At 41.8% G+C, this 26,218-nt stretch overlaps 1 protein-coding gene across 4 annotated transcripts in view; it reads left to right on the top strand.

Moving 5' to 3' along the window:
• Window positions 1–567: 567 nt before the first annotated feature.
• dlg4a (discs, large homolog 4a (Drosophila)) overlaps window positions 568–26,218 on the top strand; it is a 63,651-nt gene continuing 38,000 nt past the window's right edge. For 2 of the 4 annotated variants that reach the window (XM_086225751.1, XM_086225750.1), the window contains exon 1: window positions 22,007–22,143. In XM_086225751.1, the coding sequence (XP_086081877.1) occupies window positions 22,042–22,143 (102 nt within the window). In that variant the 5' untranslated portion in view covers window positions 22,007–22,041. Of the gene's footprint in view, window positions 667–10,414; window positions 10,606–22,006; window positions 22,144–26,218 lie in introns of those variants that run through there. The other 2 variants (XM_086225752.1, XM_086225753.1) reach the window with 2 other exon arrangements.

The following is a 26,218-nucleotide window of genomic DNA, read 5'->3' as shown; positions in this document are numbered from 1 at the left end:
GGCACTCACCCACTCTCCCTCTCCTTTTCTCTCTCCTTCACTGTCCCTCCCTCAGTTCTTCCTCTCCATCCTCTGCTGTTTCGCTGTCTTATTCTGTTTCTCTTTTCCCCTTTCTTTCCTCAGTGTGAGCCCCCCTTCCCATTTTTTAAAAATCCTGCCACCTCTGCTTTCCATCTCCATCCTCCCTTCCTCCATCTCTTCTCATATTTACCCCATCTTTTTTCTTTGTTTCATCCATTTTGCCATCTCCTCAGTTAAAAAAAAAAAACACGGACACACTCTCACCTTCTCCACTTTCTCTCTCTCTCTCTCTCTCTCTCTCTCTCTCTCTCTCTCTCTCTCTCTCTCATACAAAATTCCGAGACCACCCTCTCTCTTTCTTCGCTCACTCTCTCGATTTCCCTGTGGCCCTCCCCCTCCCTTTTCATGTTTCCCCCTCCCTCCATCCTCTCTTTCCCTCGCTGGTTCAGTTAGTCAAAGAAGAGATTCACAGAAGGAGAGAAAAGGGGGGAAAGGCAGGACGAGAGTGAGAGTGCAGGAGTGGGGCAGGCTGGGGAGAGGGGTGTGGGGTCTCAGCCCTCTGTCGTGGGGGGTTGGGGGGGTTGAAATACACCCCAGTATTTTGCTCTAAATACCATGGACTGCCTCTGCATTGTGACTACAAAGGTAAGCTTATCTCATCTTCATACTCTGCCTATGTATGTGTGTGTGTGTGTGAGAAAGAGAAAGAGTGTGTAGGGTACCACAACTGTATGTGAACACAGAGCAGAAGGAAGCACTCATCTCACACAAGTGTGTTTTTGACATGCTCCTGCTCTTGCAAAGATCTTCTCTGTGTTTTTTGGAGGCTTTGTGTGTTTCAGAAAACCATCAGGGTGAGCTGGGCTACTTGAGTAGTGTGTAAACAATCTATTCTTTGATATTTCCCTCTCTGGATGACCCTTTCCCTGCATCTCCCACACTCTGTGTCATGCTTTGTGTGAATAAACAGGAGCAGGCTAACCTGGATGTAGTAAAAGTGAGTGAACCAGCGCTTGTCTTGCTTGTGTGGAGCTTTGTGTCATGCTGGAGCTGCAGAATATGTCATGGAGAGACCATGGGAGGGCACTCCACATGCTAATCTAAGATATCTCATCTTTTCAGCTGCTTTTTATCCTGACCTCGAGAGCAGGCACATGTTAGCTACCCAGTGTGCTTCTGCCTCTTTTACAGGATATGAAAGATATGTTATATCTTACACATGTGCTCAGCATCAGCGCGACGCTGCACGGAGGCAGCCCTAGTCGTGAAAACGCTCCAAAAAAAGTGTCTGTCAGCCTTTCTCTGGGGTCACGCTGTGTTCACGGTAGACGGTGCTTCGAAAACAGGTGAAGCACACACGCTAGCAGCTGCACCTGAGAGCAGTTTCTGGCAGGAAGTGGTGGCCAAACATGTGACATGGCCTAACATGTGTGTGAGATCATTTACAAAATGTTGCCAGGACTCAACATATAAAGCAGACATCAGTGCTGCTAGTCCTTTCTGATGTATTACATAAATTTGTCCTTAACTGTGGCACATTGCATTCACTTGGTTATCAAACTCTCAGTTTCCTTGGCAACAGAGACTATTGGGCAATTAAACATGGATAAATAGGTTCAGGCAGGCAGGGAGATGCTGTTTTACACAGTGGAAGTCTTACATTAAAAGTACATAAGTACATCATGTTGAATGAGAGATAAAGAAATACAAAAAGAAACTCGATTTAGACCCTATCAAACTCGCAAGTTCTACAAGCCTAATTTTGTTACCTAACAACGATGTAGTGTGACAAATTCATGGCGTGAAAGAAAAAGAGAGATGAAAATGTCAAGGTGTTTCTTCAAGCCTGGAACATCAGTCCCTCATCTTATTTGCTTGGAGAGTGACTCATTGAGTTAGTTGGGGAAAAAAAAAGAGAAAACACTTGAGGTGAAAAAGAAACGTGGGTTTTTCACCAGAATCACTCCCGATATAAGACAAAGAAGGCTCTCGCTAAGGGATTATTGGACAGACAGCCAGTTTTAAGGGAAAGTTTCGGAAAAATGCATGAAGTATTAGTGATGACGCTATGCTACATGTACCTTTAGGTCACATACAAGTTACCGTTTCACAAGACTCAAGGGAACTTCACCTTCTATAATAAATGTGATCCTGTCACCTGTTTTTTTGGGAGTATTCCTTTAAAGGTGAGATATTAAACTTTAATGGAGGCTGGCTGCATTGCAGGTGAAGAGTGTGACCTGCCGTCATGTAGCAGATGATGGCTGAGCTCCTCCATGACACCCACATGCTGAAGAACAGGTTATGTGAACAATGCAGGTTCCCCGCGCCGGGTTTAGCTGTGTGGGTGAAGCCACAGTCAACCGGTGAATGACAAACATCTCCTAACACTGTGTAACTCACTGCAAGTCGATCTAAAGCACCACGGCTGCTATTAGTGTGCATAGCCGCTCGAGCTATACAATACACTTCGGCGTATCCTTGAAACTCTTCTCGGCCGTCTTAAAGTTGAACGGCGTGTCAGATGTTTAGTTAAAAAAAATCACCAGGCATTTCCGTTGAAGTGAACTTATTTTTGACACTTAGCATCAGCACCTGAGGCAGAGAGGAAGTCACTCTTATTTGAAGCGTTATCCTTGAACTCCACATGGAAAAAAAAAAATCTTGTTTTTCTTTGATTAAATCCATTTAGTCAGAAATTGCCACAGAAAAAAAAGAAAGAAAAAAAAACACAACAACCCTCAATAATTACTGATAAGGTCATGTTTAGTCATCATGCTTGATGTGGAGGAGATGCCTGTGATTCATTTTAATTTCTTGAACAAATCTTTCAGGAAATGTTGCTCTCACAGATCGGTTGAATCAGATGACCCAGAGTTCCAAACCTTAGCGGGTAATGGATTCGTTTTTATTACTCCTGAGTGCTGAATTTGACTTTTAAAGTGCTTATGTAATTTTCCTGCTTCTTCCTACACTAAAAATCTCAGAGAAATGAAATAATAAACTGGAAAATATGAAATCAATGCATCATACAGTAGCATCATTACATAACATCTTCAGCAAGAATATTGTGGCGCATCAGCTTGAGGAGACGTCACAGGATTTATATTTGGTTGCCAGCCTGACAATACCTTTGACTCTCCCTCCTTGCATAGCACTGAGTCAGAACAGTTTGATGCTGGGAGAGGCGAGAACAAAGATGGTGCGCGCAGTAAAAGGGATTTCAGCAACTTATTTTAGCGTTTAAAATACAGAATCGACGTCTCTCCTGTAAGGACGTGAAACACATCTGATTACATTTCTCCTGCTTTGCTTGTCACCCTGCGATTATCACTCCTGTCTCGCTTGTCACACTCGTTCCACTTCCCTGCACATTCCACATTTCTGTCTCCTTCACCTCTGTAATCCTCCTCTCAGCCGACCATCATCTTTCCTTTATCTCATTTTACCGCCCTTACCCTCCTCTTCCCTGCCCTCTACCCTTTGCCCTCCCTCTGCACTTTCCAGGCTTCCCTAGTTAGCGCTCGCTTCTTGGTATAAATTATACATTTGATCAGATGTAGTTGAAGTCAGCAGCTCGATGTGCACATTATTGGCTTCATGCTGCATCTTCCTCCAAAATGGAGTTGAGTTAAACCCCTCCGCTCAGCAAATCAAACAGAGCCTCCTCAGTATTCACTCGGCTCGTCCACAATTCTGCTCATATTAACAAATGTCCATTCATCACACCGTGTGATGTGTGTCTGTGTGACATACAGTGCTGCGCGTTAAGGATTAGTGATCGAGTGGAAAGCTCATGTGATCTTCGCTCAAGGGCACGAGCAACCTTCCGTCCATGAGGCCTTTTGTATGCAGCCACAGAGACACTGATCCTGCCAAGTTGCTCCCAGGGTACAGTGAGGGAAGAAGGATCTCGCCCCGGTGCAAGTCTGATGCCACGACTTCACAGCGGCCAGGTTTTGCTGTTGTCCCTCACAAAGACAGAGCAGGAGATGACAGGCATGTGATTATACTCTGAGGTGTGTTTTTCTCTTCTGTGATACCCCCCCCCCCCATTATACCTGCTCATATGATTATTGCAACTTTCTGTGGTCAGCCTCGGTTTCAGTTAAGTATATAAGCACCCACACATTCAACCACTCTCTAAAGAGAAAACCACACACACACACTCACACACACACACACACACTCCTAAAAAAGACCTCACACAGATGAAACGGTAACTGATGCTAGAGTTCATGTCTCAGAAAAGATGTCAGGTTTCACTAAACAGAAGGCTGCAGGTTTGATGTGAGCGCAGATATCCCATATTTACTCAGCAGGATAAAGGCAACACATTAAAAGCAGTATTTAACCACAACCATGTTTGCTACTGAGTACGTTTAAGTTAACATTCCTTTGAATCATTGCTCATAGGTTTTATTGTGAAAAAAGCCTCAACGTTTTTTGGATGAACAGAAAAATATACGTGGAAAGATTTTAAAATACATTACATTACTGGTGTGACCAATGAGAAGCTGTTTTTCCCTTTTGTTAAATCGCAGTCTTACTGATCAAATTGATACGTGATCAATAATTCTAAGTATAGAATATTACTAAGTATAGCTAAGTATAATAAGTGTTTGCCAGATGAGCGAGTCCAGGGAAGATGGAAAGAGATTTACAACAAACAGACTCAAACAGGAAATGCCTGTGAACTAAAACTGACTGATGGTGTTGGATTTACTTGATATGTGCTTAATTTGGAAATACATGAGCTGAATTTTTTAGTTTCATTCAACAAAACAGGTGGATTACTGAAATAATTGCAAAAAAGACAAGAAAAGAAAATTAAGGATACCGCTTTAGTGAATACACTGAATACTACATGACCATGGTCTTTCTTTTTTTCAGGATGTCGTGGCCTGCATTCTTGAAGAAATCAAACTTTCTATTTTATTTAGCCGAGCGTTGTTTTTTTTTTTAGTTTTTTTTTAGTTTTTTAGATAACACAAAAAAAGAGTCGCTGCATAGTTTTGTCCAACAAAAGTGCTCATCCATCATCTCACTGAGCAGGTGAATGTTCACATCATATTTCAGCTCATCTGTTAATCTCTCTGACAAGGTGTTTGCCAATGAGAGCTAACCTCCAGTCACTCATCTACTTTATAATGCCCAACACCCCCATCAGCAGCCATTACCCCGCCAGGAGGCCGTTAACAGCTTCTCTTTGTTAAATGCATACATTATGATCCGTGCAGTAGTTTTCTTTTGCTTCACAGCCTCGTCTGGTGAAGTAGGCACAGAAATCATTTACCTTGTTCTGTGCTGGATGCTTTTTTAGACAAGTTCCCATTTGCAACTCTGGTGTGTGATTAAACCCTCGTTTTGTTGTTTTAGATATTTCAAAACTGCATGTATGTCCGCCACCCTTCACCAACAGACTCTGCTTACAGGCTCTGCCACTTAATTTCAATGTTTTGGCTGTCAGCATCATTGACATGGTCCATACGACAGGTGACAGATTAGATCCATCATGGCTTGTTTGTAGACTTTGTCCTCTCACATGAGAGTGAGAAGGCAAATAGCAAAACATGAGCCGGATACAGTGAAGCGGGAGAGCGCTGACGCCAGTAGGCTCAGTAGTATACAAGAGACGAAAGAAATGGTCGTGGTGATTTGTGTAAATGAGACTGAGAAGTAATTAAAGCAAAAGAAATGAGGATGTATATTCAAAGGCAGTTCTGTGAGCCTTCTTATTTAAAGAGCTGAGGTCAGGCAGGGTCAACTTTTCACCGTATTACCCCGGATGATAGATTTTGGTTAAAGGAATCATCTAAATTGCTGGTGTCATGAAAGTGTGTTTGTCGGTCTGTGGAGGAAAAGATGTGAGCGAGTAGAACAGAGGAAGGAAGGCAGGATTTAAACAAGAATGATGTTGGTGGTGCTGATATCATCGATATTAATAACACTTGCATTAGCCTTGCATATTAGATCAGATCTTTCTTTCAGCACTCTGGTCATATTTTTTCAGTACGGCACACAATGACACCTTGTGGCAATTTCTGAAACTACAGCACAGGAGCCATGACAGTCTGTCTCAGGGATGAAATCAAATTTCAGCTATTATTGTCTTCCATATCAGTCGTTAGATGTTAGCAGGCGCCTTACAGGACTGATGTAGTTGGTCACGTGACTTAATAAGGCATCTGAAATGCTGGTCACTGTGTCAGTATGTTCATGTGCATGTGTACGTTCATATATAAGAACACAAAGATTCTTAACCTGCAAATAACAAAAATGACTTCCCAGAGTGCTAGTGCTGTATGAACTAAATGCTGCCCCAGTCTGACACACCTCACTGCCTACATATGTGACCTTAGTGAAGAAGTAAACGTCATGATTTGAATGCAAAGCACAACATAAGATGATTACACACACTCATACACAACACTGCAAATGTGCAAGTGCCCATATTTTGTTTGTCTCTGGCTTTGTATCTTCATGTTCCTCTTATAGGTGATGTCAGTTGCCTAGCGACCATGCAATCAGGGCCCGATTGTTGCCATGACAACATGGCAGAGGTATCATCATGGAGAGAATAGAGATGAAAGGAGAAAGGGATGGAGGGAGAAGAGGAAAAAGGAGATAGGGAGAAAAAGAGAGAGAGAGAGAGCTAGAGAGAGACAGAAAGAGAGAGAGAGAGAGAGAGAGAGAGAGAGAGAGAGAGAGAGAGGCCTGCCATTGAAGGGTGCTGGTAATGTGAAGCCCACAGTGTGCAGGTAGGAGGATGACCTCTGTGTAGGCGGCAGCAGAGAATGCTCATGAATGCAGGGAATAGAAAATTCATGTTTGGTCTTATGCGACTGGTTCGGCGGGTTATACAGTGTTTGACACTCCTCTGACAGCACAGGCTTCATTCCAGATGGAAATGTCACGATGTGCTCCAATTGTCTTTAGTCACAGACGGCGAGGCCGATCCCCGATCTCAGTGCGTCGCTGAGATCCAGAGGGCTTTGGGTCTAACCTCTGCAGGCGTCATAACCCATCCATCACCCGACAGCAGTCCAGTGTAAAACAGTCCAAAAGGGTCATGGCGCATTTAGTCTGTTTATTCACCCTCTCAACTCTGCTTACCTTTTAATGAAGCCATGAAGCAAAAAAAAAAAAAAAAAACAACACAAAAAAAACCTGATGGTGCCTGAGAGGAAAACTTCACACAATTACATTCAATAATACCCTGTCCAATAGTCTTCATGGGTTACAACTAACCACAGTTAATGTATCATTACTGTAAATTGAATCTTAATAACTTGTTTCAGCCTCCTATGTTACCATTAAGCTACGTCATGAATTTTAATGTTTTTTTGTTGAGGTATGATGTACTTGTCCCCCCCAAAAAAGTTTTTGTAAGAAACTGCATATCTCACCAATTTACCTGACAGTTACCAGCCGCTGCCTCATTTCTGTGATACATCCAATACGTTACCGTCTGACACATGAGAGGCGAATGGACTGTCATGTCGGATCAGGAGGACTGTGAAAGTGTTTTCCGTATGAACATGCAGATAAGTGACATTCCCATAGAAAATACATTCAACACCTTTTATTCCACTGACCAATTATGACTGTGTGAAGGATAATTGCTGGTAAAATAGGCTATATTCAGATGCTACTTGCCTCAAAGGCGGTTTATCAAGAAAAAAAAAGAAGCATGATGCAAAAAAGGTCCTCCGAAATAGAACGAGGGTATAGAGCCAACGATACTGGCAACTGTCCCATTTTGAAGGTGCAAGATGATGTAAAAAATGCAATGAGATGAAGTGAATAATTAAATGAGTGTCTAGATTTGGCCAAGGCTTTTGTGGTGCAAAAATATAGTCATCCATTTGGGGAAGTTTAAAAATATCATCACTGTAGTACACTACAGGGGCGTAAACGCTGGCTGATGCCAAGGCACAATTACTTGACATAAATCTGATGAATTCATAAACATAACAAAAAAGATAACAACTTTGTCTGCTTCAAGTTTTGACCAAATAGTCATTTTTCTGCTGATACATCAAAAACGGGGTCCCAACATCCCCTCAGGTGTAAACTATAAAAGCAAACATTCTTGGCTGGTGGTAGGGGAAGTCTGATGCGAAAATATTGGTAAAAATATAGATCAACAATGTCAATCACCTCGTTTTAGACTGGTCATAGAAGTGCTACTGTTTTGTTTTGAGTGCTTATTTCTTCATTATTAAATCCTTTTTTTTCCCAATAAATCCAATATTCATTCAATCAAAGCACCCACAAAAATAGCAACAATCACAAATATCACGAAACCCAAAGTGTACAAGTGTCAGAAAACCTGAAGACATTCAATTCAGAAAGAAAAACACAATAATTCCCATTTATGTTGCTGTAGCTGACAAATGTCTTCTTGTGTTTGTGGTGGATAAATGGAAAGCATTAGAAGAGAGGCTGAACCAGTGACCACACATCCTGAATTAGCAGGTTGCAGGGGGATGATATACATATATATATATATATATATATATATATATATATATATATATTTGTGTGTGTGTGTGTGTGTGTGTGTGTGTGTGTGTGTGTGCAGTAATGATATGAATGACAATAGAGAAATAGCACCATCCCACAAGGGACAGGCGGCATGGCTCAAAGGTAGAGTGGCCATCTAGCAACCGAAGGGTCGCTGGTTTGATCCTCGGCCCGGTGACCATGTAGAAGTGTCCTTGAGCAAGATACCGGACCCATAATTGCTCCTGATGAAGAGAGTGGCACCTTGCATGGCAGCCTTCGCCATCAGTGTGTGAGTGTGTGTGTGAATGGGTGAATGAGATGACGCTGTAAAGCGCTTTGAGTTCCGCTGAGATAGAAAAGCGCTGTATGAATTGAGTCCAGTCACCATTTACCATTTACAAGCCTGATCAGGTGATGGTGTTGAAACAAACATTGATCCAAAATATCAACACATATTGATCATGATGACCAAAAAATGTTTACTTATGAACTCTTACATTCCTGCCTCCATCCATCCATTTTCTCCCACTTATTCTGTTGGGGGGGGGGGGGGGCTGGAGCCTATCCCAGCAGGGTTTCACCCTGGACAGGTCACCAGTCCATCACAGGACCAACACACAGAGACAGACAACCATTCACACTCACAGTCACACCTACGGTCAATTTAGAGTATCAATCAGCCTCGTCCTCTCTTGATGTCTTTGGACTGTGGGAGGAAGCTGGAGTACCAGAGAGAACCTACACAGGAACAGGGAGAACATGGAGACTCCACACAGAAAGATCTTGTGCTGGAGCTGGGACTTGAACCCAGAACCTTCTTGCTGTGAGGAGACAGAGCTGACCACTGCACCACCGTGCCGACCCATTTCAGGCTCTCTAACGTTAACCACTACCAGAGGATACATCTGGGTTACTTTTGGTTTGCCTGCTGCAAACTTGAATGTGGAATGTTCTCTTCCTCTAGACTTTCCAAATGTTATTAGACCGAATTAATCAAATTCTGATTTATGAATTAATTCTTCCAAAAATATTCATCCACCTTTTTTCAGTTGAAAGAGTAAAGTATGATGGTCTAGTATGATGCAGAAGAGCATCCCTCCATTTAGCCATTTTCTACCCCTGATCCTGTCGGGGGGGCTGAAGCCTATATTCTGCACTTTTAAGATGAATTTCTTTGAAAGGTGAAATTCCAGTGAAACTTCAAATATTTCTAGTCCAACACCATGATGACCACTTGGAATGTTATTAAAAATACTTTTGTCCTGCTCGTGCAATTTTACCGTTAGAAGGAAAATATCTCCAATATGAAATCTGTCATTGTTGTCGTGATGGCATTCCCAGTATTTAGATGGAGGTGATACAGACATGATCATGTAATCGTAGCTCACACGATCATGTCTGTATTCCCAGTGTTAACATGGTGGTGATACAGACATGATCATGTAATCGTAGCTCACACGATCATGTCTGTATTCCCAGTGTTAACATGGTGGTGATACAGACATGATCATGTGAGCTACAATTACAAGCAGCTGAGAGGGATGGATGCTGTAATGGTCAGTAACTTCATCGGTATGTGTGTGTACGGGTGAGTCAAAGACAGAGGCAGCACGGAGCAGTGGGGATGGAAGCATACTGTAGTGTTTATTTCATAAAAAGAGAAGCCAAATTAAATAATAGATAAGGTTTACTCTCTGTCTCCATGTCTCCTTCTCTCCCCTCCCTCACTCACCGGCAGTGACAAACATCTTTTATGAGTCACAGCTGGAGCAGGTTGCCAGTCCTCTCGATTCAGACCCTTGCCTTTAACATCAAGATACATCAAACACCAACTACTCTGGCTTCCAGGAAAACTCCTTCTTTTTCTTTTCTTCTGCCTCGACATCCCCCCTTCCCCTTCCCTCTCTCCCCCTCCCTCTTTTTTATTTCCCTTTCCCCTTCCCCAGCCTCCCATCTCTCTCTCTTTCTCCCCATCCCTCTCCTCCTCTACTGCGGGTGTCTGGGAGGCTGTTTTTCCTCTGTCTCTCGCTCATGAAGGGCCGCACTAAGCTCCCTTCCCTCTGCCCATGTGTGGTAGGTAAATTCACCTCTCCGTTTGTGTCGTTCTCCTTCCATCTCTGTTGCTGCCTCCGTTTTGCATGTTAGCTTGGAGCCAGCTAGTCGTTCTGGGGAGGAGGGGGGGGGGGGGGTCGCTATCTGTGGGTATTGCATCGGACATGCACGAGATCTTCCAGTGTCATAGATAATCAGAGATATGTGTATCAGAGACTTGTCTATGTGTGATATGGGGATGTTTATTCATGCACTTTGTGTTACATGTGTTACATGTGTTACATGTGTTACGTATGTACGTGGCCTGGAATATGTGAGTGTGTATGTGCCAGGGAACATGTTAAGAGAGGCAGGGGGTATAAAACTCCAGCCTTAGACTTGTTGATTGAAGCATTAATGGTTCATGTAGTCACACGTCTTATTCTATTATTGCAGGTTTTTTTTTTACTGCATATATTTGAATGAAATTCATATTCTTATGCACCTCTATTCTTGTGAGGATACTTGGACGAAGCCCCCGTCCTCCTAAAATCCTCAAACTGACAAAAATTCAACAGTAGGAAATTAATTTTTAGGGTTTAAGACCATTAAGGTTAGAGGTGAGATGAGCTGTTTACCTGCATGTAGGGAAGTACAGGTGTGTGTGTGTGTGTGTGTGTGTGTGTGTGTGTGTGTGTGTGTGTGTGTGTGTGTGTGTGTGTGTGTGTGTGCGCGTTCAGCACATGCACTGGTTATCAGTTTGTTATTCGTTAGCTATGATGGCAAATGAGAACATAAAATGGTCAGTTGTGTATGTGTGTGTGTGTGTGTGTGTGTTCATATCTGTGCTGTTAAAGTGTGTTTTGTGTGTAATCACCAGTCATTATGGGTCAGATTTACATGTAGATCTCATCAAGGAGATGTATTATTGCTCTTATTTAATTATCAGAGTTGTAGATAGTCCATGACTCTGGCACAGTTGGTTGTTTTTGCAGTAATGGCTAATTGGTAGTTGTACATGCACACACATAAAGAACACACATTTTGTATTGTAGCCACATAGCTGAAGTGAAGACACAACAATGCACATTTGAGTGCAGAGGAGCTGTTAAAAGGTTCAACCAGACTTGTAAGGATGTCAGAGAAAAATGTAAAGACAACTGTTCAGGGGTAAAACATCAGCAAGTTCACCACCACTTGAGAGAGGTCAGGTTACAGGTTGCCACAAGCACACCGTAAAGCTGAGACGCAAGAGACGGAAACTAGCCACCTTTAGCGCACAGCTTGACAGATGAACACGTGAAGGACAAATAATTCATTCGTCACCTCATTTGAGTTCATTGATAATTTCACTGCTGACGGCTGCAGCAGGGTAAAGCACTCGTGGAAAAGATCTAACAATCAGATCTCTATCAGATCTAAATTATGCACAAAATACATTAGAGCACTTCATCAATAAGACAATGATTCTAAACAGCTAAAGCAACAAAGTAGTGAAAGTGGCTGAAGTCCAGGCCTGTCGAAGCAACGCCGAGGGACATATCGAATGTCGCTTGATTTCTGTGGGTCGTAAACGTCGGCAATTAATGACTGATTTTTAACCTGATACACAGACATTAATGTCATTTCTCTGAGTACATTTGGATCTAATTTACATTATACATCTCATGTCTTTATCATTACTCTCATGAAATAATGTTTCTGCACAATCTAAAACTTTGAAATGTGGGTCAAGGCATCTAATTTTCATAGCATAACTGATCTGAGATCTGGTATTTTGGCTGTCTTTATCGAGGGTTATTTATCCACAGAAATGCCCATATTTGGACAATATAGTAGGTCTGACGGAGAATCTGAGGTGCTATCAGCTAACACTTGTGCTGGGTAGCTACCTTGATTAGTAAGCTGCATTCATGCTTTAACTGAGGTGCTAAATTTAGCTCGCAAAAATCAGCTTACAACAAAATGATCTAAACCACTTATCCTGTCGCAGGAAGCTGGAGCCAATCCCAGCTGACACTGGGTGAGAGGCGGGGTAAAGCCTGGCCAGGTCGCCAGTCAATCACAGGGCTGATATATCGAGACAGACCACCATTCACACTCACACCTACGAGCAATTCAGAATCCGCAATTAACTTAGCTAACATGTCTCTGCTCTGTGGGAGGAAGAGAGAGAGAGAGAGAGAGAGAGAGAGAGAGAGAGAGAGAGAGAAAACGAGCACAGATGTCCTCAGTTTCAGACCCAGCAGCTTCTTGCTGTGAGGTGATAATCACCCATTTGAACACATAAACAAAGTATCTTTTCTAGAAAAAAAAAAAAGAACACCTGAACCCTGAATAAATCCACTATCGTGAACTGTAAATGCTTCATTCAGGGCCACTCTCATCCACAGCAGTTGCAAACTGTAGAATTTTAATGAGTCGGCTATTGAACTCTTCACTCATGCAGAATGGCGTCTTTCTCATACTAGCAAGAATCATAGCAGCAGGAGACGCACCACTAAATAGAAGAAGAAGAAGAATTCAATAGTACTGAGAAGAAGAAAACGTATAAACATGGGCCAAACCTAGACGGCAAATTAAATACCACAACTTTACAGTACACATACACAAATTATGAAGGTGCCAGTAATAATCAGGATGAGCAGCATTTTCAAAAAGAACCATTATTGCTGTATTTACCAGAATGAAAACTATTTCAAGGTAAAAATTGAAATGCATGCAAGACCAACTGAAGCCACAATGTGTATAGTTCCGCCAATATTCCTGCATGGTTGCAGTCTGGAAGGGAATTTAAGGGTCGGATGCACGAGCGTGACGTGAGCTCACAGAACAGTACCTGTGACGGAACCACATTAGTGGACATGAAAGATCTGCAGTCCAGGACCAGTTCTAGACTGCTATGGATGGGGCTGGGGCTGGGGGTGCTAACGCGAGTGTTATTTCGACTGTGATCGCTAATATGAGTTGTTTTATATTTTTTTCTACAGCTTAGACAAAACAAAGCAGTTAATTTCACATAACTTTCATATGTATGACTGAAGTTATTTCACTTTTTGAACTCACCGCCAACCCCCATCTTATAGAAGCTCACTTCATTTATGGCTAATTGCAGCTAAATTCCTTTTTTTATAGAACTATTTTGTTTAATTTCCATCAAGAATCAATACATGTAACAGCACACAATTGCCATATTCATATCTCAAACATAATGCGAGGCTTAGCTTCATTAAATTTTACAGGACATGGAAACAGGCATATTGTACCTGCTCTCACCTGGTGTCGTTTTTACGAATAGTCTTTTCTAGTTACATGTGAATATATTTTGTCTTTACTGTAATTTGCTGACATCCACAATTGTCTTTTCAATTCTAGACCCCACAAGCAGCAGACATAACTTGCGAATACAGTCTAACAAACCTACTAGCAGTATTTAAAACAGACCGACTGAGACTGCCACTCAACACGCCAGGCTAAGTTTGGTTCCAGAATGTGAAACAGCTTCATGTTATGTCTGCCAAGCCAATATTACTGCAGAGCTACACAACAGATGTGGCAACAAAGTGATTCAGTGATTTTTGGTTTGGTGTCTCATCACTGTGCTGCCAATCAAAAATGTCAAGCTTTACTTGTGTATCATTATTATGTGAGTTTTACAGAAACATTTTTCAGCTTCTTGCTGCTGAAATACCATGAACAGATTCAGAATGATGGACTGACTGAGTGAAAGGTCATGTGACAGGTGGATTAAGCTATCTAGTCACTCTGGTCATTAAGTATTAAACATTAAATATCACAAATGTTTAAGAAATATTTTTCCAAACACTCCCTGCAAGCAGGAGGCTGCAGGCCATCGGGACCAAAACCTTACGACGCAGGATGAGTTTATAATTCCTGTCTGCTGTTGGTCTCCTCAAAAAAGTGGAGACCCCCCACTGATGCAGACCCCCTCCCCCCTGCACCCGCAGACACTACCGTATATTAGCCTGCACTCACCTCTACTCGCTACGTTAACATGCACCCTCAGGACATCCTCAGCCCGATGTTTCCCACAAATAACAGGAATTATCAGGAATCGTGTTACTGCTGTGAGCAAATCTGTAAAAGTACCATAGATTATAGTAGGATGTTTACTATTTAGTGTGTTTCATTACGTTCTTTGCAGTTGCGGTGACCCATTAAATATGTATTTTTAGGTCATTGCTACAAGAAGAAAAATGTCATTCTGTCCACAAAATATTTCCATCATGAATAATCTTTATTCCAGTTATTCATGTTTAATGTTTAACAGTCAAAAAGCATTCTAAATTTTTAATCAGCATACTCAATAGAACATTAAACAGTAGTGCAAGTTGTTAATCACTAGAGTCCACTAGTTCCTCGCTCCTATTTTTGGTGGCATTCAGTTTCCAGCCTCCCAAAGTCTTTCTCTCTCTCTCTCTCTCTCTTTCTCACACACACATACACACGCACACTTGCAGACTTTATGTGCAAGCAACGGAATTTGATGACAATTCATGTGTGAAATTTATGGCAACATGACCTGTTTTTCAGACCTACAGTAAACAGTGCCAGTCGGCTCTACCTGGCGGCGCCTGGTGGCTCTATCTTTATCATCTTGGCGAGAAGCTGAGTTATGGCTGACCAGACTGATAACCTGCTGTGCTTGCTATGAGCCAAGTCAAAGCTATCAGCGGCCGCCTGAGCCTCTTTGTTGCATTTTATAAGAGATGCCTCCAAAATTAAAAAAAAACAACTTCACACTAACAGTTTGTTAAAAGTATGAGTCAACTTTTTTTTCCTTTTTTTTTCTTCGGGAACACACAGTGAGGTGCAAACCAGCTCGAGCTAGAATGCCAAATCTTTCCTAGAACACAATGCTCGACACACCAATTAGTAATCCTGCCTCAGAGTGGAACCTTAAATGTTAATCAGTCCATGATGAAAACTGCTTCTTCTCTTAAAAAGTTCCTTTTTTGAATGCTGCACTGTTGGAGTGACAGAACAGGATATCAACCAGAATGTGAAAGTTTCCAGAGTGCCGCCTGTGAGGCCTGTCCCTGGTACCTGACACCAGGAGAAAGTTATGGTCCGGCTAAGCTCAATTAGACCTAGATTCAACTGTAGACTGAAGAAATTTGTTTGACAAGCTTCTGCTTTTGGGCTATACTAGTATCTCAGTAAAGTACCACAGTATGAATATCATAAAATGAAAACAATAATTGAAATCCTGTAATACATCAAGTAAACAAGGTTTCAAATATCTGAATCCATTGAAAGCCAGTCTTAGGAATGCTTTGGTTATATCACACGGTATGTGGTATTTATGGTATATACATATGGGAAATGCTTTATGTGGTAAAGTACAAGGTAAACGTAGGCATATGGAATAGATTCATCTCTTTTTCTGCAAGTTTAAGTATAAACAGCCAAAAACTAAAGCCATCGAAATGTAACCGTTTAGCCATCCAGCGGGGGCAGGGAGCGCTACGTCAAGACTGTTTCCTTTTATTATAATCTAATAAGCTTTATGGAATATATATTAACAAAATCCACTTTTTTATACAGATAAATTATTAGATACATACACTTAAACAACCAGCTTCTTTTACATTTTACGTGTTTGAGCTGCAAGAACTTTTCTCATCACATTACACGCATTGCACATTACAAGCCTAATGTTTCCCTGTAGCTTTCCAAAGTGAGTCTCAAATTATGAGAATAGATTTTTATGGTACTAATAATTTATCATTTTAATATTTCTAAAAATAATTCACATGGTTTAACATGCACTTGACATCATATTCTTTATGTATACCACTTAACTAAACTATTTCCCTCAAGGGAAGTAAGTGTCAGCAAGAGGGGCTCACGACCCACCCATGGACCACAGCCCAGTGGTTGAGAAACACCATCCACAGGGAATACTACACCTTTGAATAGATTCATCCCATGGTGTTTTCTGGCTTTGAAAAGCTACATAATAACCAGATACAACACATCAGCAGCAACCATCTTTTCTTTAGAGCGGAGCTATAATGTTTAAATGTAAATAAATATAAAAACAACTGAAGTAAAAAGCAACTTTTGACATATTTGATCATTTAGCTGTCTTCTATCACGTCCATATCAATTACTTAGTGGCTTTACATGCACAGTTGCTGTCAGTTAGCTATTTATTGCACTACTGTCATTGTGGTAGTATAGAAGAACCCGGGAAGATTGGATTTATTGATGGCAATGTGTCCGCCTCTGGAACACTAGCTGCCGGTGCACCCTCTTACAACTCGTTGCAATCAGACTTTCTACCTATTGCGTCACATAACAAACACGTTAGCAGCCGGCGCCGCTGTTGAAAAGATGACTTAAATTCAAAGACTATTAAAAAAAAAACCTCGGCATAAAGTTTTCCTTGTTTGTGTAGAAGAGTTGTTTCCATGATGACACCTGTTAATCTCCCCTAGTTGAAGACCACAGGGGGACCGGGCTATCTTAGTAAAAGACATATAGTGTTGGTTTTTTTTTTAACAATACACAAAGATGTTACAATCATGAATAAGAACCGATTGTGTTGTGCTACATAGATATAAAATTAATGAAAAGAGATAAAGAAAGAGTCCGTGGTGAGGCCCTCGCTCGGTCGGGTAATTCTGGCAGATTCCAGAAGGATCCAGCACTTGATGTTAGTCTTCAGACTGGAGGTGGAAGAGTGGATCTGTTTTTGCAGTGTCAGCAGGACACGAAATAAATGGAACCCAGACAGTTAAAGTGAAGTTTAAATGAAACGAATGATAAAGGGGAGAAAAAGTGAAAAGGTGGAGTAGAAAAGGGGAAATGGACCGACAATTACCAGGCACCTGTACAGCAGCATAGAGAACGTAAGATGACATGGTCAGCCATCGTGGAAGCAGGTTAGAAACGACAGAGAGGCTGACAGTAGCTGCTTTAGAGGGTAGACGAGCTGAGACAGACAGACAGAGATAGAGAGAGAGAGAGAGAGAGAGAGAGACACAGAGAGAGAGTGAGAGTGAGAGGGTGTTTTAGCTTGCAGTTGCTGCTGTTTTAGCATAGACTGATGTAGATGGACCCTGAACTGATGGACCATAATGATCATTCATCAACATTTTCTCCTGTGGTGTCAATCTCAGATGGAGGACAGCTGCAGGACTGTCTCCATCATGTGGACTGCCCCCTTTTTAGAGGGAGGGGGGACAGGAAACTGTAACAGGGAGCTTGAGGTGCTGACTTCATAGAATTGGACCGATACAGTTGCAGAGATGTGTTCTTCGCCTGTCACGGGAAGAGGATCATCTGTTAGCCTCCTGTGATTATGGTGTAGATGTCCTCACTCCCATTCGATGCAGATAATTATACCCAAGCTCAGTTTAACCATTTCAGCCATTCACTGTCTATGGCCAGGAGGACAAAAAATAGAGCAGTGCATTCGAAGGTAGGCTTTTAGAGTGTTTTGAAGTAACACGGACACCGTACATCATACATAATGCATCGTTTCAAGTCATCGCTATTGGTGATGGCTCCATTCTGGCATGTAAGATGTACACAGCTGGATGGTTTTGCAAGAAACACAAGCAGGAATATCTGATGTGAGACATAATGGTGTGTCTGTAGTCTTTGAGTGCTTCTACTGTACCCTGAGCTGAGCTGAAGCAAGGCTTGGCCGAACGATCCAAGATGTACCGCAGGAACTTGTATTAACCTTCACGCAAGGTGGTTGAAATAGTTTGGAAGGATGTGCAAGATCTTTCCCGGACAAGATTACATGTGATAGCATTTTAGCTAATGGATTGCGTTTGTATCGGCATGGCAACATTTGCTTGTGACAAGTAAAATCGGATATTCAAATAGAAAATTCAGATTTAGCAGGTATTCTCTAGGTGTGAATACTATAATTCTCACCTAGGGTGTTTTCCTAGTCAGTAGAGCTGAGGCAGTCTCGGAGCCTCGGGAGATTCCCAGTTGTGTTTGCACTTAGACTGTTTCACTGTCAAAGCTGCTGAGTTTTTGAGGTTACACAAGGCGGAAGACTGGAGGCTTGTTGTGTAACAGTGATCCAATATTTCTTCTCTCTTGATTTAGGTAGCTATTCACTCACTAGAATAACTTTATAGCCAAATTTCCTTATGAAACAGCAGTAGTAAATGCAAAATATCCATCATATGACTGTAAAATGTCCTGTACGTTTACCAACCAATACAGTCCGACTACATAAGAGTAAGATTCTGAGGAGGAGTGTGTGAATGTGATCAACTGACATTGTCTACAACTGCTTATTGATCTATTATCAGCGTTGAGCTGATTGTTCGAGGAAATCTGGGTGGTGATCAGTTAGAAACGTGTCATGAGGGTTGTTAGAAACCGTCAAGAGTTGTGGATTGATACAGGTGATCACAAATGATAATGCTTTCTCCTTCCTGAATGCAGTCACCCGCAAAAGTGTAGTTAACTCATTTGAGCAGCAGCTCTAAGCACGATACACATTTGAAAATGAAACTGGCCTCGTCTAAAAGGATCGAGCAACAGTACATTTAAAGCCAAACTCTAGATTAAATTTCTTGACAAAGTCAAACACTTTTGCTCATGATTGGTCCTTGGTATGTCTACGGTATTCTCTGCCGCTGATAATAACATTCAAAAGTCACTCTGTAGCTGCAAGAAAAAAATTCAAGTGGGGCACATCTGGGTCATTGACTTAGCACAAGAGTTTCTCTCTCTCTCTCTCTCTCTCTCTCTCTCTCTCTTCCTGTGTGTGTGTGTTCTTAGATGAAGCACCTGTGTTTGTGTATGAAATCATTTCTGACATAAGCAGTCATCTTACAGACGTGGTGACCAGTATGCTGTTGGCAAGTGGGCTATTTGTTAGATATCTGCTACCCCCTGCAGATGTTGTCATGGAAACACTGGCTCTTTTGGGTTTCTCTCTCTCTCTCTCTCTCTCTCTCTCTCTCTCTCTCTCTCTCTCTCCCTTTCACACAATGCAGCATTACGATGTTAATGCTATACTCCACACAGTTGCCATGTGACACCCACGCTTACATAATGCTGTAGTGGAAGCGGGAAGCCTCCTACAGTATGTGGAACCATAGAACTGATGCCGATGCTTTCCACTGAACCTGAGATTTAAATGCTGCTCGAATCCAAATAAACTGACCTACATACATAAAAAGGCCTACATTTTAGATCTAAAAGAACAACTTTTTGAGTTCCTGTTCTATCAAAGCTAATACATGACAAAGAATTTCCCCACAATGGCAAAAGGTGATGAGTCAGATATATTGTTATACTGAGGCAAATAAAAATGTAAGATTAATTTACACAGCAGTCCTTTCTGAATTATTCATGTACAATGTGGTTGCAGTTTTAACAAATTGTTGACTGGATGTTTAATATTGGCTTGTAAAGTGAAGGAACTTGCATGGGCAGCTCTCAGAGCGAGGTGTGATGTAAGGAGGATCACACTGAGAACCTGTGTGGATGAGATACAGAGTCATCAGAGGGAATCTGTGGAAGCACCAATGTGTGATTCTGATTAAACCACTGATTGTAGGTCTATTACTCACCGCTGCAATCTCTCGGTGTGCAGTCAATGCCGGAGCAGCTTTTTAGAATACAGTTATTGTTGCATTCAAGGACAGAGGTTTTTTTTTTCTTCTTCTTCTTCATAAAGCAATATCCATGGAAACCACAGCGTGGGTTTGAAAATTCTTCTCTTCTTATGTCATCTGAGACAAGAATAGATATGTAGACGATGTAGTGTGAGACAAAAAAAAGTCACACACCTGAAGTGCAAAATTGAAGCGTGAGCGAGGCAATGACCCGCAGAATATTTTGAGTACAACTGAAGATTTTGTCTAAATGTTCATATTTAAATTCAGGTCACATAAATGCACTGTTTTTTTCCACTGATTTAATTGATCTTTTCTTCTTTTTTCTTCTTCTTTTTTCTCCACTCTGTAAGAGAGACTATGAGGATTATTTCTTTTCATAAAAGCGACAACAGGTTTGACCACCTTTCAAACACTTGAGAGGAAAGCTGCTGACGTTTTAGGCACGTTGCATGTTTCCCAGGGTTCCCCAAGTTTACGAGAGGGGAGATGAGGTTGAAAACAACCTATCAGCAGCACACTGGTGTGTTCAGAATGGTTTCTGTATTCGATTTTTAAGGCTGACGTCACCTGGGAGTATTGAGCCCTGCGCCGCAGTCGGTCCTGAGATGAATGCACAATATTTAAATCTGGCCTACCTGGTTCTCTCACTCCACCCTGTGGGCTCGCCAGGGCAGCACAAGAGTGGAGAGTCACAAAAGATAAATGAAAGAAAAAAGTTGGTCTCTCATACTGTTAACATTGGAATATACATATATATATATATATATATATATATATATATATATATATATATATATCAGATAGTATAAAGGAAAACCCTCTTATGCAACTCATATAAATCCATTTATTTTCAGACTTTTGGTACATTAGTAATAATTTTGAACAGCTGTATCATCAAGTGAGATGTCCTCAAAGTCAACTTGGTAATGACTGTGAAAATTTGAAAATTTATCCTCCTAACTTTGAAAGATTTTTGTGCCAGACAAAACTGCTTCAACTCAAATCGGCAAACATGTGACGTGCGCAGGGATGTAAGGAGATAAATGTCAAAGATTTGTACTGCAAGAACAACAGGGTCTCTCTCTTATTCAAGTTATTTCCCTGCTGTGAGTGTGTGTGCTATCTTACATTTATGCAGAGCTCATCTTTACTTGAATAAGTGTGCGTATGACAACTGACAAGGGGGGGGGGGGGTCCCCCTCCCTCTGAAATATTTTGAGCTCATTTATGAAAAAAAAACGCTTGATGGCAACAACCTTGAGTGGACATGCTGATGAATGACACTCAGTTTCAGCTCAATCAGCAAGGCGGATAGATGAAGACACCCAGTAGCCTTCAGGCTGTCTGCTGAGTTGAAACATGTCAGCACCTTGGACAGCTACTCCCGCATTTCCCATATTGATCCAACAGGGGGCGCAGTAACCCCATTGTATGCTGTAGTTGTAGAAAGCTGGCATCATTTCCCAGCAACCACTGCTTTGAGATTGTTTCACTTTAATAGAATTAGCAGCATTAATAGTAATGTTTGCATGCATGAGCTGTCGACGACATTCTCTCCTGACTGCTGCTGCGTGATTTGTAGAAACTTTACGGTCGGACATGAAGGAGGAGAGAGAAAACCCCTTTAGTTCATATTTACATGAAGACCATTTTAAATTCACAAACCTGCATGAGGTGAAACTGCAAAGAAACACGCCTATAAGACCCGCTCACATCTCAACCTGCACCCCCCCACCCACCACTCAAACACACACGCGCGCGCGCGCTCTCTGCTACCTCCTATGAGTGTATGGTGGCGGCGGACCGAGGAGCTGTCCTCTGTACTGTCTGTCTGGAGTGAGGCTTTGGACTGATGTCTCTGCCTGTCAGGAATCTGAAGTGTCTCTCGCCGGTCATGTGCCAGTGTAAGGTCATCTGCAGCAACCGGACCTTGTCCCTCATGTTCGGGTGTAAGGTAAGCCCGGCGTGCAGCGGTTAAATAAATACTGTGAGATGGTGTTTTATACCGCTATGTAAAAGAATAATAACGGAGAAGAGGAAGAAGAAGTAGAGGAGGAAGAAGAAGAAGGAGAAGAAGGAGAAGAAGGAGAAGCGTGGATGAGGATGTGTTCCAGCTGTGGTCGCTTTCCTCCGGTGGATGCTACACATTTGCAACCGCGTTTATCTCGCAGCTATGGGTGAACACTCACCGTATCTTTCCCTCATGTCCGTCTTTCATATCACGCTCATTTCTACCGTCTGCAACCATAAATACAAACGCGGATGTATTGATAGATGTTTGGTTAATGAATGAAGTCAAATCAGACCTCTACTCAGTAGGGCAGGTCACTTTAAGGCTACCATACGTGCACCATGGTGACTGCTGCTTCTCATCAAGCTTTACATCCCAGCAAACTATGCATGCTATGTGATTTTGACCTTGGAAAATGCTCTTTATGGCTCAGAGCCACTTAAATATCATTTACCATCACTGTAAGAGAGGTTTCATCCCAGTGTGGAATCACTCAGCAGTGCTGCCGCTGTTTTCTGAAGCCTACAGATGAATTTAGGCTGCTTTGTATCTGCAATACAATGAATACTGTGTTTAGCTGTGTGTTCATTGGATTCATAGCTTCCCTGAAAGACCCCCCCCCCCCCAACCCACCTTCAGGTGTTTTCAGTATTGCAGCCAGCTCAGTTTCCATCCACATGGAACAGGAATCTGGTGGCTTAATGGAGCCAAATCACACTACACGTCTCTACTCAGGCCAGGAATATTGTCTATACTTGCTAAAAGGATGTGTAGAGGGGCCATTGTTGATGGGTTGGTGGTGGTAAGGTTCTGTTCTGTTAGAATCTTATCAACACCCTGCATTTTTGCATTTGATGCTTATTTAATTGTCTTCAGTAATTCATAGCCATTCAGTCCATGAAGGCGTGGCGAGGTATTTACTCAATGTTTCTGTTAATATTGTTGATTATGGTTCAAACCAAGAAAAAGAAATGAGCATAAACAACAAGAAAGCATCCTGTTTTCTATGGAATAATACAGGCTGGCGGTGTAATGATGTGGGGGATATATTCTCTGTGCTCGGATGGCTTGTCTCTGATATCTATTGTGAACCTCTTACAACCCTGAAATGACATCCACAGTCACCAGATCGCAATCCAATAGAGCGGTGCAGGAAGGAGTCCTAAAACCTGAAAATAAGTTGTTGAACGTCCAGTTCCCCACGTCTCAACTTTAATTTTTTGAATGCGAAGCAGACCATGGATGATCCAAGTTTTAAAAAAACCTATATTGGTGTGAGTCTCTAAACGTCTCACACAGAGACTGAGGATGTTCTTCGAGAAACCACAGAAATTTTAAAATTCGATCACATCTGGAGCAAAATATAACAATCTATTCAAAAATATTATTAATTAATTAAACGTAATAAAATTTAATTTGATTTAAAATTTAATAAAACTACTAAACTTGCTTGGAACATCCATTTTTAGCGTTTTTTTAAAGCTTGCTCTGTGTCGCTACATATGCGTCTGCTTTGTTTCACCATGGAGAACAACTGGGGCGAACGTCATTTCAGGTAAGATGTGTAAAGTACAAGAGGCACGTTACCTGCTGTTCTCACCACCTTCCAGTCAACTATCTGGCATTCAGAAATCCTCAGACTCCACGAGGGTCCACAATCATTAAGACAGGACGGTGTTTTATTTGCGCAGATCTTTTGGGATGTGATATATGTCGGTAGTACGACAGGGATCTGCTTTTACAGTTTTCAGTATAATTCGAGGCTCCTTCCGTCCTCCAGGGCTCTCACATCTTTGCTGAAAATGAAGGATTAATCCTTTCCCGAGGTGATCATCCCAGGTTATTTGTTTGCATAACCTTTTTTTTTCTTAAACAGAGAGCGGACCCAGTGCTTTTCAGTCACTAAATTCAGGATCTTAATTAAAAGGGTCTTTATGTGGTTGGAAGCATTGAGGAGTGCTTTAATGTGCTCTTTTATGCTTAATGCTCATTGATGGCTTCACAACATTTAATCAAGACGGAATGTCTTGGACAAGTGTCTTTAAGATACAACCCAGCCAAGACGCTTAGACTGAGGCCCTTAGAATGTAAACCAGGCAAAGGATAGAGCTGAAATGAAAATGGTGTATTAATGTATTTAATGATTTATGACTCAGGGATCAGCGTTCCATCCATCCATCCATCCATCCATTCTCTATACCGCTTTTCCGTTAAAGGTCAGGGGGGGCTGGAGTCTGTCCCAGCTGACACAGGGCGAGAGGCGGGGTTCACCCTGGACGGGTCACCAGTCCGTCACAGGAAGGATCAGCGTTCCTTCATCTCAATATCAAGATCGATGATCACTTTACCCCAACAATCAATCATCAGATAACTTTACTGGAAAAAATGGACAAGAAAATGACCTGCCGTCACTCATTGCCAGCTAACCAATTAAATGATCAAGAGTAATGAGATATCGGAAGGTTGATAGCACTCTAATGTTCAGCCTGTGGGGTGTTCTTTTTCCACTCCCTCCGATGGATCTGACCTATTTTATCTTGCTGTTTGTGTCATCTTCATACACTCACAGTTTTGAATGCACCAACAGATATCTTCTAATTCTCTGGGGTTGAACCACTCAGGGTCACCTCCACCTTGCTCTTTCCAGCTTATCTGCTTTCAAATACTGCAGCTGCTGCTGGAGGAGCAGCTCATAGGCCGGTTGTAGGAGTCAGTAGAATACTCACCGTGAAACAGCAGTGGACAGAAAAGGCTGTTTTGAATCTGTTTGCAGACTACAGGCAGAACAAGTGAGTATCCTCACAAGTGTGGATCACACGACCCTCTCATGACACATAAAACTACAATTACGTGCAATTTCCACTTAGTTTGGAGAACATGTAAATGTGTGCTCAATCCACTCTACGCAATCTGAACACCCTAATATATCACCAATGCGCACTTCAAAAACGGAATCATTTACATCGATTTTTTTAACGTCTCAAAGCGCACTTTGAATATGACTAACGACAAATATTAGCTATATTCTATAGCAGTTATTCACTAATGCCATTTCTGTCAGCACAGATCAGGTGACAGTTGCATGTTGTCACCTGAGGATGATGCTTTACATTTTGTGACCATTTTGAAACCATTTTCTGTTCTTCTTGTTGTGGTTGTACGTTAAAGTGAACTGTTTTGTTGATGGGATGGACTGAGAGGTTGTGACAAGCTTGATGGCTTACATAAAGGCAATACCCATCTCTGGTCTGTCGGGAGCCGAGACCCACAGAGACCTGCTGATTGCTAGTTAGCTTAGCGCAAGTAATAGAAGTGGGTGGGAAGTGTTAGCATAGCACCGTCAAAGGCCTTTAATGGTGGTTGCCTGTGATGATATAACTAATCATGGCTGGCTCTCTGACAGAAGATGAGGAGGGTTATTTCTGAACAACCCAAGATCCTGAACTGATCATTTGGTGACTTTTGGATGGAGAAATGCTAACATTTCCCATTAACATCAAGTCATTGTGCTAAGCTAATGAGCAGTCAGCTGGTCCCTGTAGATCTCAGCTCCTCAACTCAGCATGGAGGAGAGAAGTATGTATATCCTCTGGTCTGGCTCTGGCAGAAGATGGCAAATAAGCAAAATTATTAAACATTTGAACATGCCAGTATGATTCTTACTTTAACTGCATATTATTGCAAGATGGCTTACTTTTATAATTCCCCAGCACAAACCAGCCTGAAGTACAGATTTTGGTAGCCTGTGTTTGAGCCAACATTTTTCATCGATCTTCACTCAGAGACACTGAACGAAGGAACCCACATGCATCTACCACATGTATGAATAATCAAAGTTAGACCAGCGGTCAAAATTATCTACATTAATAACCTAATTAAACCACAAACGATATTTTTCACCATTTTTTAAATAGGCCAAACTGCTAACAGTAGGTTTGTACAGCAGGCTGCTATAGGAGCCTTATGTCTAGCAGGTTGTACACTTCCGTTTCCCCTCATTACTGCATGAGTAACCAAT

The sequence above is a fragment of the Aulostomus chinensis genome, chromosome 15 (assembly GCF_037954235.1).
Source record: "Aulostomus chinensis isolate RoL2024-O1b breed Wild chromosome 15, RoL_Achi_v1.0, whole genome shotgun sequence".
Lineage (NCBI taxonomy): Eukaryota > Metazoa > Chordata > Actinopteri > Syngnathiformes > Aulostomidae > Aulostomus > Aulostomus chinensis.
Note: the sequence above shows the minus strand (reverse complement) of the source record. Positions and strands in the feature narration are given on the sequence as shown.